At 40.2% G+C, this 15,210-nt stretch overlaps 1 protein-coding gene across 2 annotated transcripts in view; it reads left to right on the top strand.

Annotated features, from left to right (window-relative positions):
* The window catches only part of LOC122189663 (ubiquitin-conjugating enzyme E2 E2), a 205,922-nt gene that overhangs the window by 170,243 nt on the left and 20,469 nt on the right, over nucleotides 1–15,210 (top strand). For both annotated transcript variants that reach the window (XM_042889003.1, XM_042889004.1), the window contains exon 5: nucleotides 8,995–9,142. In XM_042889003.1, coding sequence (XP_042744937.1) covers nucleotides 8,995–9,142 — 148 coding nt within the window. The remainder of the gene's footprint in view (nucleotides 1–8,994; nucleotides 9,143–15,210) is intronic.

The following is a 15,210-nucleotide window of genomic DNA, read 5'->3' as shown; positions in this document are numbered from 1 at the left end:
TGAGGGGAATGTACAAAGTCATTTTCATTTGGTTTTCCAAATAGCTAACCTGCCTTCTTCAGTTTTTTCACCTCTTATCTCTAATCCTTGCACTATGTGCCTTATTTTATGTTCGTGGTTTTGTACATGCAAACATTGCCGCCATTGGGCTTCCCTTCAGTCTTTCCCCTACAGATCAGTTTTCCTTCTATCTGCCTGTGTAGTGATACCTGTTATGTCAGTGTCTTTCTAAAGCTGGGCCATAACCACAGTATCAAAATAAGTTTTTCTTTTCAACAAACTAGAAGATACCACGTGCTAGGTCAGAGCATAATTTGCTCTCATGATTTTTATTTTTCCCCTTTGAAGTCAGTCTATTTCAGTCTTTCAGCTTGGTCTCATGCCTTGAAACTGTACTCCCAGCTTTCTGAGCCAAAGTTCAGTGATCCTTCAGCCCTGTTTGCCTTGAGGACTCATGGCATTTTGCTTCAATTTGCCATCCCAGACTAACTTCGATTTCTCTGTGTAACCAGGGAATAAGATTTTTAGAACAACTCATCTGAGAATGGACAAATTAGCTTTGGCTTTCTGGGATGCCTCAACCAATTAAAAATCCTGGCTGGCCTCCACTGCAAGGAAGTTTCAGTAAGTCCATGGAAATGGCTGAGCAAGCCAAGAAGCGGGCAACCTGCAGAACCACCCCATCCTTACAGCAGTGCCCCAAGTCTCACATTGGATTTGCAAAATGTTGAACAATATATACATGATCTCTGCCAAAGGCCAAATGTAGTGAGATTTCAGTCTTGGTCATAAGGTGAAGAGGCTTCACTTCAGCCCCAAAATGAGATGTTTGCCTCCTAGTGCAGCAAGTTCTAGAATCAAGAAAGCTGCAGCCCATTCAGAGCAGCCACTTAAATGAAGAAAAGTGCTTAGATGGCTTGCCAAAGAAATAACGTTGCATTTCTCCAATGCTTTAATGACCCCTCTGCCCTTTGTGAAAATATCTTTGAGATTTCTTTTTCCTGCTATCTTCCTTTCCTCCCTAATGGATTCAGACAGTTCTCTCCTTGACTTTTACAGAGCAAAGCTCTCTCTTGTTTCATCTCTCCCTCTCCGGGGTTTTGGATGGGATACACAGTTTGCATATGTGGGTGGATGTGTATCTGTGGGTGTATGTAGATCTCTGAAAGTAATGCTTCCCATTTATTTTCATGAAAACTACAACAGATAGAGCTCAATAACACTATTTGATAGAGCAAATTCTCAGCTACAAAACGCTATTTTTACAACACAGTCATCACTATTAGCCATGCATTTTCACCAGCTATGAACAATTATACACACTCATAAAAATCTGCCCCTCTACTGCCATCTGTCACATGGCAACAACATGTAATGGAATATTGTTGGGAAGGTTCAACCTCTACTGCCGTACCACCAACATCTGCCTCCAACATTGGTCAGCAACATAATAAAATAGGAGGGATTACTTTTGGAGCAGACCTCACAAAACAGCAAAATAGAGTAACAGAATCATTAAGGTTGGTAAAGACCTCTAATACCATGTAGTTCAGTGCATCAACCCATCACCTTAATGCCCACTGAACCATGTCCGAAATGCCATATCTACATGATTCTTGAGCACTGCCAGGGAATTCCAGTCTACCACTTCTCTGGGCAGCCTCTCTACTTTTTCTAAGAAATTTTTTTCCTAATATGCAGCCTGAACCTCCCCTGGTAGAACTTGAGTTCATTCCCTCTAGTCCTATCACTGTTACCTGGGAGAAGAAGCTGACGCCCCCTTCACCACAAACTACCTTCAGGCAGCTGTAAACAGTGATCAGATCTCCCTTGAGCCTCCTCTTCTCTAGACTGAACAATCCCAGCTCCTTCAGCCGCTCACCATAAGCTTTGTTGCCCTTCTCTGGACACACTCCAGAGCCTCAGTGTCTTTCTTGTAAGGGGCCCAGAACTGAACACAGTACTCAAGGTGTGGCTTTACCAGTGCTGAATTCAAAGGGATGATCACCTCCCCACTCCTGCTGACGACACTATTTCTGATGCAAGCCAGGATGCCTATGGCTTTCTTGGCCACCTGGGCAATCTGCCGGCTCACATTCAGCCAGCTGCCAACTAACACGCACAAAACTTTTTCCTCCATGCAGCTTCCCAGCCACTCTGCTTCAAGCCTGTAGCAGTACACGGGGTTTTTGTGACTGAAGTGCAGGACTTGGCAGTTGTTCAAGCTCATACAATTAGATTTAGCCAATTATATATAAGTATACAAACTTTTTGACCTGAAGTCTTCTACAGTTTAACGATCGTGGCAAATTAACAATGCAATGTTATAGGAGCTAGAATTATTGAAGGAAGGGTGATAATTCTGTCATCCTGCATACTGTCCTTCCAGACCAGGAAATCTTTGCTTAGTCTTTCATACAGGTATTTGCAGAACAGTGAGCACTCCACAAGAGCACACTCCCCACAGGAGTTGTCACTGTAGTGGTGTCTGCATTTACATCAAGAATAACCTCATTAATAACTTCTACACAGATATTTGACTGTGTTCAGTCTATTACAGTGTCAATTCAATTTAGCAGTAGCTGATACAATATGGATATATCTATCATTATCCTAGTACTCTGCTAGCTTTATTTTTTAATTTGAGTGATTTATAAAATCTCTTAATCCCAACTCTACAATTAATCTTGCTAGGGACTTTAATCTCAGTTGACTGAAAAATGGTTCACAGGACTTGAAAGCTGCACTATGCTAAATCACCTCTAAATCAAAATTAAAATAACAGAAAACTCCATTTCCTCCCTGTAAATCTCATATGTCTATCAAATGACTGAAAAATTGTTCTCAGCATTTGAAAGCTTAGCTGTTTTAAATTAACTCTGAGACTGCACGGGAAGTCTTTTGCTTTTGTAAATATAATATACAGTGTGTGTAGAGTCTGATCTTAATGGCAATATTAAACATCTCTTCAGTTTGTTATATGTAATTGCCATATAATACTAATCTCTAAGCACAAAATATCATTATTTGGAATCCTTCTGCTTTGGTACAATCTTTGTACTAATTTCATAAATTCAGTGTCGTGTACAATGGGCACTTCCTTTTATTCTCAGCTTTACTCTACTTTATCTCACTTAGTGTGTAAGTGATTGGCTGCTAAGGACACTTTTGCCTGCTTGCAAGGGTAGATGAGAAAAAATAAGCATTCCTTGATATTGCTAGCCTAAATTGCTCAAACAAAGCTTACTTGGTAGACCCATACTTTCACTTATGTTTGTTTCCATTAACCCAGTTTACATGTGAGCCTCCCAAACTCACAGTCACCTTAAATTCAGGCTGTCTGATCACCACCGTGTACCATATCTTCAGCTCTGTTGTAGGCAGGGCTTCAGTCTGCTTTCTGTTGCCCTCCCCATGACATGACCAGCCTTTCAATACAGCAGTTTCCTGTCACTGTTATCCCTGACACCACGTGCCTCGCCACCACTTGCTGGAATGCTCCCTGTATGCCATAGGCTGTGTGTCTGCAGGCAATGCTGCATCTATAGGGCAGTACACAGCATTCAGCTCAGTGTGGGTCAACTCAGGTGGCTCCTTCTGAAACTTCAGTGCGTCCCCAAAGGACAGCATCATGAGACATGGAGGGCAGAAACACTTTAGGCAGAAGAAGAGATTCACAACTATATTTTATTACCAATAAATGCAAAAAGACATTTGATAGAACAATACCATGTAAATCTCCAAGATTTCCTTTGAATTCAGATATCTGAGAATTCTTCTACTACTTGCCAAGTTGAATTGCCATTTCTTCTAATGAATGGATTTCTCTCTTAAATATATTAATTTATATCACTGCTTTGTACTTACTTGTTTAGTCTTGATGAAAATCACTCTAACCAGCAAAGATCTTCCTTCTCTCTGCCTGTGCTAGGGGGCTTGGAACTTGATGATCCTTGGAGTCTCTTCCAACCCAAGCCATTCTATGATTCTTTCCCTCCCCAAAGCTTAGAAAGTTCATCATTTCTTTCTATTTGCTACAAATGCTCTATATACCAGGTACCTGCAGAGGTATTTTGTGGGGATGTCTTCTACCTCACAGGGATGGTTTGCATTTTGCCTGTCAAACTCACTTTCAAAAGGGGACCTGGGATGGCTATTGGATACTTTGGGATCTATGTAATTGTGCCACATTGCACATGTTCTCACTACTGCATAAAATCTGCTCATGAACTGATAGTACATCTTACATCATTGTTCTTTCTTGTCCTTTTTTATGTGTAGAGATGCATGTATATAGATGTGAAAGGGAGTTTTATCTATATTGTTACAAAAGAAGACAAACAAACTGTAAAGGTGCAAAATCAAATCAGTTCTGAGGGAAAGGAGCACTTGGGGAACTCAGGGAGGAAGTGTGTCTGGGACTATACAGCCTACATGTTTTATTCTATGTAAGGGAGGATTTGCTTTGTAAAAATTAAAAGGGCAGTAAGTCCTTAAAAGTGTTGCTGCTTATAAACAGACTTCATTACTGAATTTCCCTATGTAGTTACTAAATATAGTAGTAACTAAATTTTAGATTAAGCTAAAATCATTTTAATAAAACTCATGCTGACTTTGTCAGATAATGCTTTTGACATTTTGCATCTTACAGTATTGTTTCAATTCTGAACCTCCCTAACCTGGACAATTTTCCATTTCCTTTTTTTCTCTCATGCTGTTCTTTTACTTTCAGAAAGCTATTCAGGAAATTTTTTTACTTGCCCTCTTGGGTACATCAGAGATAATGTAAATCCCCGTTCACGTTTTCTGCTATTATGTTTGTGTAAACTAAGTATATTTCTATAGAGCATACATTTACCATTGCTGTGCTTATTCATATTGATGTTTTTTCCCGAGACGGAGTGAGTAGTTACTCAGCTTCATAATTACCATGAATATAATGAATAATTATTCACATTGCATACTGTTTCATTTTCAAAAATGTTAAAAATTCCCTTGTATGCATACTATTACATGATTTAAATCATGATCACTTCTTTGCTATGTCTCACACAATGCATTTTGTTGCAGCAAACGCAGAACAGTTTGCATATCAGACTTTTCTGTAGGTCAAACAAAAGTAATTATGAGTTAATATTTCCTGCTAGAGATGATCACGTATGTTTTCCTTTGATGTATTAAGCCGTGGCTATTTTTTGCCAACTAAAGTTTTGTAAGAACTGCCTGAAGTTCATCTCTTGGCGTATATCTAAACCTCGCCCTTTAAACAGTGAGCATCATGAGGTCAGTCATTTATTATGCACTTGATGTGATAATCCATTAAGTATCCCAACAATTGCTTGTGTGCATGCTACTAATCTGTAGCTGCAAAGCAGAGATGGATCATCCTGTCATAGAAAGGTAGCCTCAGTGCTTGGCACAGATAAAATGAAGTGCACCCAGTCAGAAATTTAAGGATGCTAATTAATACAAAGGTTATTACATGGATATTGTGTTCCTCATACCTGTAAATAATGTTCACTTAGGTTGCTTTACAGTATTTTTCTAAAATGATTAAAAAGTGTAGGCCTGTTCTTGTTTTTTATTATTCTTTCTGTTTGAGCAGACAAATCTATTGCTCATAAACTCTGACAAACCAACATGAGAATTCTTACTCCCTCCTGAGGGAGGGAGTCCATGAACATCATCATAAAGGGCATCGTATTTTTTAATATATATATAACCTTTTCTGTATGCAGTACAACTTCTTCCACTTCAGGTAGTGCCACTACAGTTTTATTAAAACAGAACTCCTGGGGAATATTAGCGAAAGACAGAAGTTTCATCTCAAGAAGGACTGCAGGATTGCACCCTTGTAAGAAATGAAAGAGCTTGAAAGGAAATTTTGTAAAACTGCAGGAATGAGAGCCCTGGGATCTCAATCCTGCTTCCAGTGTTGGCCAAGCAAAAGAGTTTTGTTTCCATTTATTCTCCTGTGGACTCTGAATCTTTCCTTGCTCAGTTGCCCAGCTTCAGTGAGAGGAATGAAGAATGGAGGATAGGAGTTGAATCCAAACAGGCTGAATAAGGCAGTTCCTGAGTGCACGTTGTAATTCCTTATTTGCTGATACGCAAAAATGGAGGACCATTTCTTCCTCTAGATACAATTTGAAACAAATTCAGTGTAGTCTGAAAGTGCATGAGGTGTGTTTGTGGAATTGTCCCTTTCAGAGCTGCAGTGCTTTTACACGCCTCCCTGTTAGTCTCACCAGAGGTTAAGCTGGTCACCCTCATGGCTGCAAGTGGCATGGTGGCTTCTCAGGTTTAGACCTATGAACATTAGGTGCAAAACTGAGATAGTGAGGGATTCTGAGACTAGATCATGTTGGAAAACCAGTGATCAAAATTACTCTGAGATCCAGGAGTAATTTGTCCTGCATGCAATCAGTTGTCTCCAGTCACTCAACTGTATTCCATTTTACTCTGCTCTTCCACAATTTTGTAAACAGTCTTTCTGTCCTAAAACTTATACTCAGTGAAATGCCAGTCATAGCTTCACATGTACTTCTTTTCTCTGTAATCATTTTCTCTCCCTCCTTTAGAAAAATAACCTCATTTTCTTCCTAGAGACTATACAAAGGGTTGTTTTGTGTTTTTTATTTTATTTGTACAATTCTGTTTCACAATACTCAGAAGGTTTTGGCATTCACCGGTAGGTAAACAGATGAGTTTGTTGTTACTTACTTCCATAACTGAATGTAATGTTCCTTATCATTACCCTTCAAAAGCTTCTTTATAGTATTTTTACAATTTTCAGAAGATAGCTCTATTTTTCATTATTTCCCATAATTCACATTTCTCTGACCTGAACTTTTATTTAAAAAAAAAAAGAGATATCCTCTAAAAACTGCAGAACCAAAGAGCGTAAATCCATAGAGAGCACTTACCTTTCAAAAAAAGATAAATTACTCCTCTACCATTCAACTGTATGAGAATAACTCCTACTATACACCCACACGCTCCCTTGAGTCTCTGAATGGGATTGTTTAGGTGTTTTCATTAGGGGGTAAATGGAATTAGAATGCATCCTTTATAGGAACCATTTAAGTGGCGTCAAAGGTTAAAAAATGACCATATTAAAGAAAATGGAGCTAACCTGGAATGATGATATCACTTGACTTCTCTCTACATACATAACAGAGATGACCTTGCATAACTTTAAAATGTGTATATGGCAAACTACATAGCATCCAGAAAGCTACACATTAGCGTTTCCCACATTAGATGCAATTTGAGGCAGTGTCTGCATGAGGAAAGCAATATGTCATCTCCGCTATGCTGCATCTTACTTTTGCTTCTTTGGGAAGTGAAAATGGGATGGGGCTGCTCAGCTTGTCCTTTTCAACAGATTTAGGATTGTGTAACTACCACCAGGCCAGAGCTTGCAAGGTGAAAGAAGATGATGGTTTTCCTGCAGGCTTCCTCAGCAGCTGAGGAGTTACACAGGGCAGTCACCTCTTCTTCTTGCACCAATCAGCATCCCTCCACAAAACAGCCTGGGCGGGGAGGCAGGCAGAGGGCAGGTAAATCCCAGTTTACCACAGGACATGGAAATTTGTTGGCCAGTTCAGAATCTGACTCTTGGATTTGCTTTTTCTGGGTTGTCTCTCCTCCATGGCCAAGGAGGCCTGGGCAACACTTGCCACTGCCAGCCATGGGAAGCTTTACAGCACCTGTGGGCAGCATCGTCTCCCACCCCTCATCCACAGTTCGCGATGTGTTACAGCCATCATTCATACAGCGTCTTTTGAGATTCTGAAAACTTCAATATTTTTTCTGTTGTAAAAATGCCACTGTATATTTGTGTAGTCATTTTCAAGTGCACTGACATGTTTGGTGAGTGGATGACCTGTTTGTCAATGATAAGCAGCAACCCTTATCATGCAAGTGGGTGCCTTCCTCAGTGTCGTGAGTTTAAAATGTAGTGGAAAAAAAAATAGATCAAAGTATTTGTGAAGAATAGCCTTCCAACTACAATCATATAATCCTGACTACATTTATCCAATAGCCTAAGATGGCAATGGAGTTGAACAGTTTACATAAAATAAGAACTACCTCCATTCATCCAAGTGACTCTCTGAGTCCCATCAAATTCACAGTGTTCCTTCTTGGCTGTTCTCAAAAGAATGTGTGGCAAATTGTCTATCCTCTAAAATGACAACAAAGCAGTTGCATATTAAACTACGTGCTCAGATTGATGGCATTCTCTTAAGCAGGTTACAAGCTCCAACTGACCCTTATCTTGAAATAATTTGAAAGTATAATTTAATCTGTGCAATGGACTCAGTGGGTTTCCCTCACATTTGATGAGACCATGTACATATAATTACTCAGCGTGCCCAGTTACTGCTCAAATTTTTATTCATGGAAGCTTGGAAAAGCACTTTTTTCAGGAGAAGTAATTAAGCAAAAACTTTATTCCAGCTATGTACTGAAAAGTGGAAACAGGGACAGGTACCATGGGAAAAGTATAAGGAAGCTGCTAGGCTGTGTAGGAATGGGGTCAGGAAAGCCAGGGCCCAACTTGAATTAAACTTGGCAAGTGGTGCCAGGAACAACCCTGATGGGCAGTCGGACTTCACAACTGCTCTCACTCCCTTGACTTAAGGGAAGAGGAGAAAATGAGATGAGGAAGGGCTCAAAGGTTGGGATAAGGGCAGGAAGATTGCTCAACAATTACTGTCATGACCAAACAGACTGGAGGAGTTTAATATAATTTATTGTCTATTACTAATAGAAGAGAGCAGTGAGAACTAAAACCAGACTGAAAACACTTTCCCTCCATCCACCCTCTTCTAACTCTTCACCCCGAGCACCGCAGGGGAACTGACAGAATACTGACATTTCAACCACAAAAGCAGAATGGTCTCTTGTGCAATTTTTTTATTGCTTAATAATCATGCTAATTATTGGCTTGTACACCACTGCACTTAGACAACACGCTGTCTTTTCTAGGTAACGTTCCGGACAAGGATCTACCACTGTAACATTAACAGCCAAGGCGTCATCTGCCTGGACATTTTAAAAGACAACTGGAGTCCAGCATTAACCATTTCTAAAGTTCTCCTCTCCATCTGCTCCCTCCTCACAGACTGCAACCCGGGTAAGACAAATTCACTTTCATACATTTGCATTCATTTGCAGTTCATAGTCTGTCAGCATTTAGGATGTGGCTGGTGCACTCTTTTTCAGCTCTGTTTAAAAAAAAAAAAAAAATCAAAATTTAAGTTTCAAATTCATTAGAATTGATGCACAGTAAAGAAAGAAGACACAATGTTAAGACCTCTTGCATTTTTAGTAGTTGGAAATAAAAATCTGTTAATTCAGAAAGTTTAATCAGGGGAAAATACTTTGTAATAGGCTACAGCCAGGACATTAGTACCAAGAAATATGAATGAGTTAATAAATATTGAAAAAGAAAGCTTTCATTTAAATATGCTGATAGTATGGTCTTGAAAAGAATATGAACAGTAGCGACAGTGATGGATGTCTAACACGGAATCTACAAATAATGAAAATTAATTTGAATGAAGTTTATTCAAGATCCTGGACAGCCTGTATGAGCAATCAAAGCAAGCTGTCATTCATATTAACTTGCATAGCACTTAACCTATTCCCTCGGCTGTTTTAGATTTGTTTTCTGCAATTGACCACTAGATCTGTAATTTCCACTTTCTCTTAACCAATTTGCCAATGAATTGTTCTGATTGCAGCCTTCAAAATTTGTACTATATAGACATTAATAAGAGTCATTTAAAGAAAAATTAAGAGATCTGCTTATGCATTTTAATGTTCTTGAGTTTGTTTTTTTATTGTACACTTAGTTTTGCTATATTATGATTAATTACTATCTAGGTTTTTAAGCTTTAGGTTTCCTGTTTCTAAACTTTTCTCCCCAGCCAAAAGGCTAAAAAAGTGCATTTCAAAGGGTGGAACGTGAGATTCTTGTGTAATTAGGGGCTGAGTCACATGCTGTAACAGAAGTCTGAATTATTTCAGAGCTTCAGATAAGTTGAAAGTCAACTTTTGATTGCAGTTGGCTGCACTTTTTCCATGTGGGTGTGTTACTGTGTGTAGCATTAATAACGGCAGTGTTCCTTCCAGCTGAGAACTGGAGGTGTTGAGGAGCTCTGTGGTACCGTTTCAGACACATTTACTTCTGCAGTGCTGGATGCTCTCTGCATTGCTCTACAGAAGGCAGACTCCTTGTAGCGCCCACCCCAACCTCTGCTGAGGTGCCTGTATGCAGTCAGGCGGAGTGGTGACATACAGATAGGAAATGGGTATTTGCTCAGGTGTCTTAGAGACCGGATAAAGAGCTGCTGAGACACTGCTGCAAAATCAGTAACTGTCTATTAGAAAATATAACCATTTCAGAAGTTAATAGCAAAGCTATGTTGTGAGTGAGAAACTGAAAATAGATGTGCAGTTGTACTCACCTGTTTATAGAAGCAAATCAGTGGCTTGAAAGCTTGCTAGCTCCAACCAGTGATTTGAAACTTGGAATTTTCCATCTCTGATCTCTCAGTCATTTTCATTCCCTTAGACCAGTTTGCAGATGCTGTCAAACAGCAATGCCAACAGAGCAAGTAGTTGAGATGAACACTGAAAACTGTTACTCATAAGGTATTATCATGTGTAGCACGTTAACATTCTAAAAATCAGTAGTTACTCTTCAGTTTCTTTCACTTAGTAGCCATAAACATCATCATGACTTTGGTAAATAAAACGATTTTATGATATGTCATTTTCAATTTAAATGTGCTCTTTAAATACAAAGTGGTTGTGGGTTTTGTTACTGTGTCATGTTAAAATTTGCATTATTTTTTGGGGGTGAGGAATTAATGTAATTTCTTTACTTATGAGTTCACCTCCTATGAGGAGCTGATGGCACTATCTGTGAACAAGAGAGTCATTTTTGCCTTCCTTTGAAACTACTTGCCTCAAGTTAGATAATTTTTTACATTAAAAAGTGAACTTCAAATTGTAGTGATGTGCAACAGAAGGCTTTTTACTTTTCAGTGTATAGCCTAATATGGTAAAGCCAGTTCTGGTTTGTCCCACTCGTTTTTATGAAATTTTATCATTAGCATATCATACCATCTAGCTGGAACATAGGTAGGTGGATAGGAAGGAAGGAAGGAAGGAAGGAAGGAAGGAAGATCACTGATCTCTATATATCACTGAGATGCACACAGAAATATATATGCATATATTTTGCTCTCTGTCAGCTGGGAGTGATTTTCTAATCACCAAGCCCTCTCTTCATCGCACTGGTCTACCCCTTTTTAAAGGCAGCAGCCCAACAGGGATCCCAATTTGATAAGCAACTCTGAACTCTTTGTTCACCATTCATCAGTCAGAAGTAGATCAGGTCAGATGGAAAGGAAACACTGAGTCTTCCACAAACACAAACACTTGGGACGGGTAAGTTTTCCACCCCCAGCGCCTCTGAAGAATAAAGTATCGGTTACCCCCTAGCCTTACATTTATGCAAATCTTCATTAGAACAACAAATAGCAGTGAGAATGGCAGCTAATTAACCCTCAGTCATACACGGTGATTAAACTGAGCTGAAGCACAGCTGCAGCTTCGTTGGCAAGCGCTGCTATTCTTCTCCAGCAGGCTGAGCAAATGAAAAGAGGTAGTTGCTCCTGCCGCTTCTGTCATTCACACAGTCATCTACAAAAGGCGTTGAGAGAGTCTCTTTCGTCTGTGGTTATACACCACCGTCCTTTGTTTCCTATCACTCAAGGCAGGAGGTAGTTTGTCCTTTTTAAACAACTCGTACAATATTTTACTCATAAGCTGTCTCAGTCCCTTCAGTCCTGATTGTTATTAATTGTCTCTATTTTGCTTGGCACCATCAGGCAGTAAACTGTGTTAATGAAATGTCTGAATTTTGTAACAGCTGGCTGACTTTTTTTGTGGGGGGAAGGGGTGCTGTAGTGTTTGTGTATGAGCGAACATGTGTGAATTATCTGTGAGTGCAGGAGAGCCAACTGGAATGATATCAGAGAGATGGGAGAGACGGTGGGATGCACTAGCATTCGGTCTGGGGATTAGTACTTCTCTTTAAGGTGGTACTCTGGGGCACAGCACACCTCTTTTCCTTCAAAGCAGGGCCCCAGTCCCGTAAACGTTTTGGCATGTGCATGAGCAACCCTACGAAACCTGATACATGCCTTCATCTGCATAAAGCTGTGTGTGAGTAAGAGCTTGTAGGCTGTGTGCTTGAGTGATGAGCATATTTACTTCAGTGTTAGCCGCTAGGGCTTGCCTGTATGGGCAGTTAGTTATTCCAGAGTAACTCCATGTGTGTACCCTCCCTCTTTGAAAATGTATTAAGTCAGGAAAATCTGTCTTACTTGGAGCAAAAGTCAACTGTGCATTAAGTATGGAAGAGTAGCCTGGGGAGCATAAATTCCCACACTACCTTAATCCAAAATAGCTTTAAAGTGCAGATGGCCCCTGTGGATTTGCATTTTTACAGAGCTTGAAGTACAAAAACAAATTAATTATTTTTATATTTAGACAGCTGATGATGATGAGCTGGGTTAACATGTTTACTGTTCTCAGTTGGTCATTCCCATCACAGCCCTGCCAGAGGTTCTCAAGTCATATGGAAAATTCTCATTTGCAAATGCTTCAGAGAAAATAAATTGAAACACTGACGAGACTGCAATGGAACTTTTTCCTTTGCATGGCCTCCTTTTTCACACATGCAAAATTTGAACTTTGCTGGCCTGATTATCCCTGATGTCTGAACAGTCTAACGTCAAACCGCATCTGCTTAATAACACATGGCTAAGCCTTGATTAGGACATTAGAACAAAACCTGCTAAATCTCTCTCTTGCTTTTTTGTCATTGTTTTCTTCAAGTTACATACCATTTTTTCACATAAATGTTCCAGTGCCAGTGAGAATTTTATCCCTTGACTGCCCCATTGGCATTCTATACCAAGAAAACCGACCCTGATGCCCCAGTGTTGCTGTTGCCCCTGATCGCTGTAGTGCAGCCTGGGCCCCATGGTCTCATTTGGGCACTTACAGGCACCTCCTTGCCTGTTTGTTTCTCTTCCCATTTTCACCACGATAATTTTTCTAGTTGTAACACCAACTGTAACAGTGGGAATTGGAGAAAGGAAAGAAAGAAAAGGAGAAAGGAACAAAGGAAGGAAGAAAAAAAAAAAAGGGAAGAAACAAAGGAAGAGTTGGGAAGGAAGGATTAACTTCTGGCAAAGTCAATGAGCAAACTGACAGCAGTAACCATTTAACTGGAGTGACCACTAGTCGTGTTAGTTGTTGTGACTCTGCTCTTAGATGCTGCAACATGTTATGTTTGCAATGTAAAGCTGCTTGTCTCTTGTTATCCTTTAAATACTCCAGAAAGTGTGAGGCAATTTGTTCAGTCATATTTAAAATTTGCTTCGAACATAGTTTCAGATGGAAGCATGCATGTCCTCAATAGTAAGTATACATATAGAAGTAAATGAGCTGGAAGGATACCACTGCTTTACTTTCATGTGAGTCCCATCAGTTTTTATAGGAGCTGCAGTTACTCAGCATGTCTGAAAAGCAGACTGCTGATGTTAAAAGGCTTTTCAATGCATGTTGTGGTACTCAAATACAATACCTCCATTAGACATATGCCTGCTGATTTTTACAAGTATTGCCATGAGTCAAGGCTTTAGTGGATGGTTTCATACGTTGTTAACCCACACTGAGTAACATGACCATGCAATGTCTTACATTTATCTAAGCTTAGATGAGCAGAGTCAAGCAACATCCTAGAGTTAGGGGATCCTTACTCATCTCACCTAGGGATGTGAGACATGCTTTCAAGCTTTCTTTGTATGAGTCATCCTTATGTTTTGCCTTTGTATTTCTCACAAAATTCATTGTTTTCATCACAGGATTGGTACAGTTGGCAGTTGCAGATAACATTATTTTTGCTTTTCTATTGCAATCATTAACTGTCCGTGTGAATTGGCATGATTTAGGTTGCTTAAATATCTTCTACTAAAAATATTAGCACCCTTACCAGCCATGAGAGTGCAGGAACTAGCAAGGGGAGGTAGTTCTCTCAATATTTTTTTTCTTTTTTTTCTTTGTTGTTTTCCTTTGGTTTGCAAGGCTCTGTGTTCTTACTGCTGAGAGTATAAAATCCCAGTTCTGTCATCCTTTGCAGAAAAGGATTCAATAGTGTAATTTAATGCATATCTTTGATCCTCAGTAGGATGAGAAACAGCACTTTGGAGAGTGACTTTTCAACATAAGCAATAAAAGCTCTAAAAGCTTGAATGGTATTTGCCCTGCTACAAAGATGCTGGAATTGCTGCTGTTTCCAGGACCTTTGTAAAATAGGAATAGGTGGGGAGAGTTCAATCAGACGGTGCAAGAAGATAGCTCGATTAGCACGCTGACCTGCTTTCCCAGATTTCCTCCCACTCAGCCACCAGCATGCACTTTGAGGGAGATCCTATCAACATGCTGTAGTGCTGCTGAACCATCCCTGGTGGGTTTGTCTTCAGCAGTCCCCCCAGACCTCTCTGCCACAGGGTCTCCAGTTGGGATGCATAACTGATGCCTGGCAGGGGTCATGGGGCATGGGTCCACACATAGTGCATGAGGAGTCACTGTTTGGAAAGCTGCTTGAGTGCTTACGTCGTGAATTTGTTGTATTGATTGGGAAAATTAAGCCTCATTCCTCCATCACTACCATTTGGCACTGGTATGTGGCAGGTAAGCACTGACAGATCACAGCCAGCCTGCTAAGAAATTCCCTGCACTGGCCAAGTGGTTTCATTTGAAACCTCTCAGGAAAACCCATCCATTGTGACCTTGGGCTTGACTGCCAGCCTTCAGTGTGACACCCATGGACATGCTCCATTCTCCTGATGCCACTTCGGAGTGATCACCCCTGGTGCAGAGGCAGTAACATCCTGAGCTGCTGTGGCTGATTATAAAGTGAGCGTCTATCAGTGCTTTAGATTCCACAGGAATAGCTCCTTTATTAAGCCTATAAGCTCCAGCCATACCACCACACATTTTAATAGTCTGGTAGATGTCTACTGTACCAACAAAAAGATCTATTTTCAGAGTTACTGAGATGTGAAAGCAGTTGCCGTGGGGGGGGGGGGGGGGGGGGGGGGGGGGGGGGGGGGGGGG

This window comes from Lagopus leucura, unplaced genomic scaffold, assembly GCF_019238085.1.
Source record: "Lagopus leucura isolate 7727_CA_CO unplaced genomic scaffold, USGS_WTPT01 Super-Scaffold_100157, whole genome shotgun sequence".
NCBI classification, from domain to species: Eukaryota; Metazoa; Chordata; class Aves; order Galliformes; family Phasianidae; genus Lagopus; species Lagopus leucura.
This window is presented reverse-complemented; position numbering and strand designations above follow the sequence as displayed.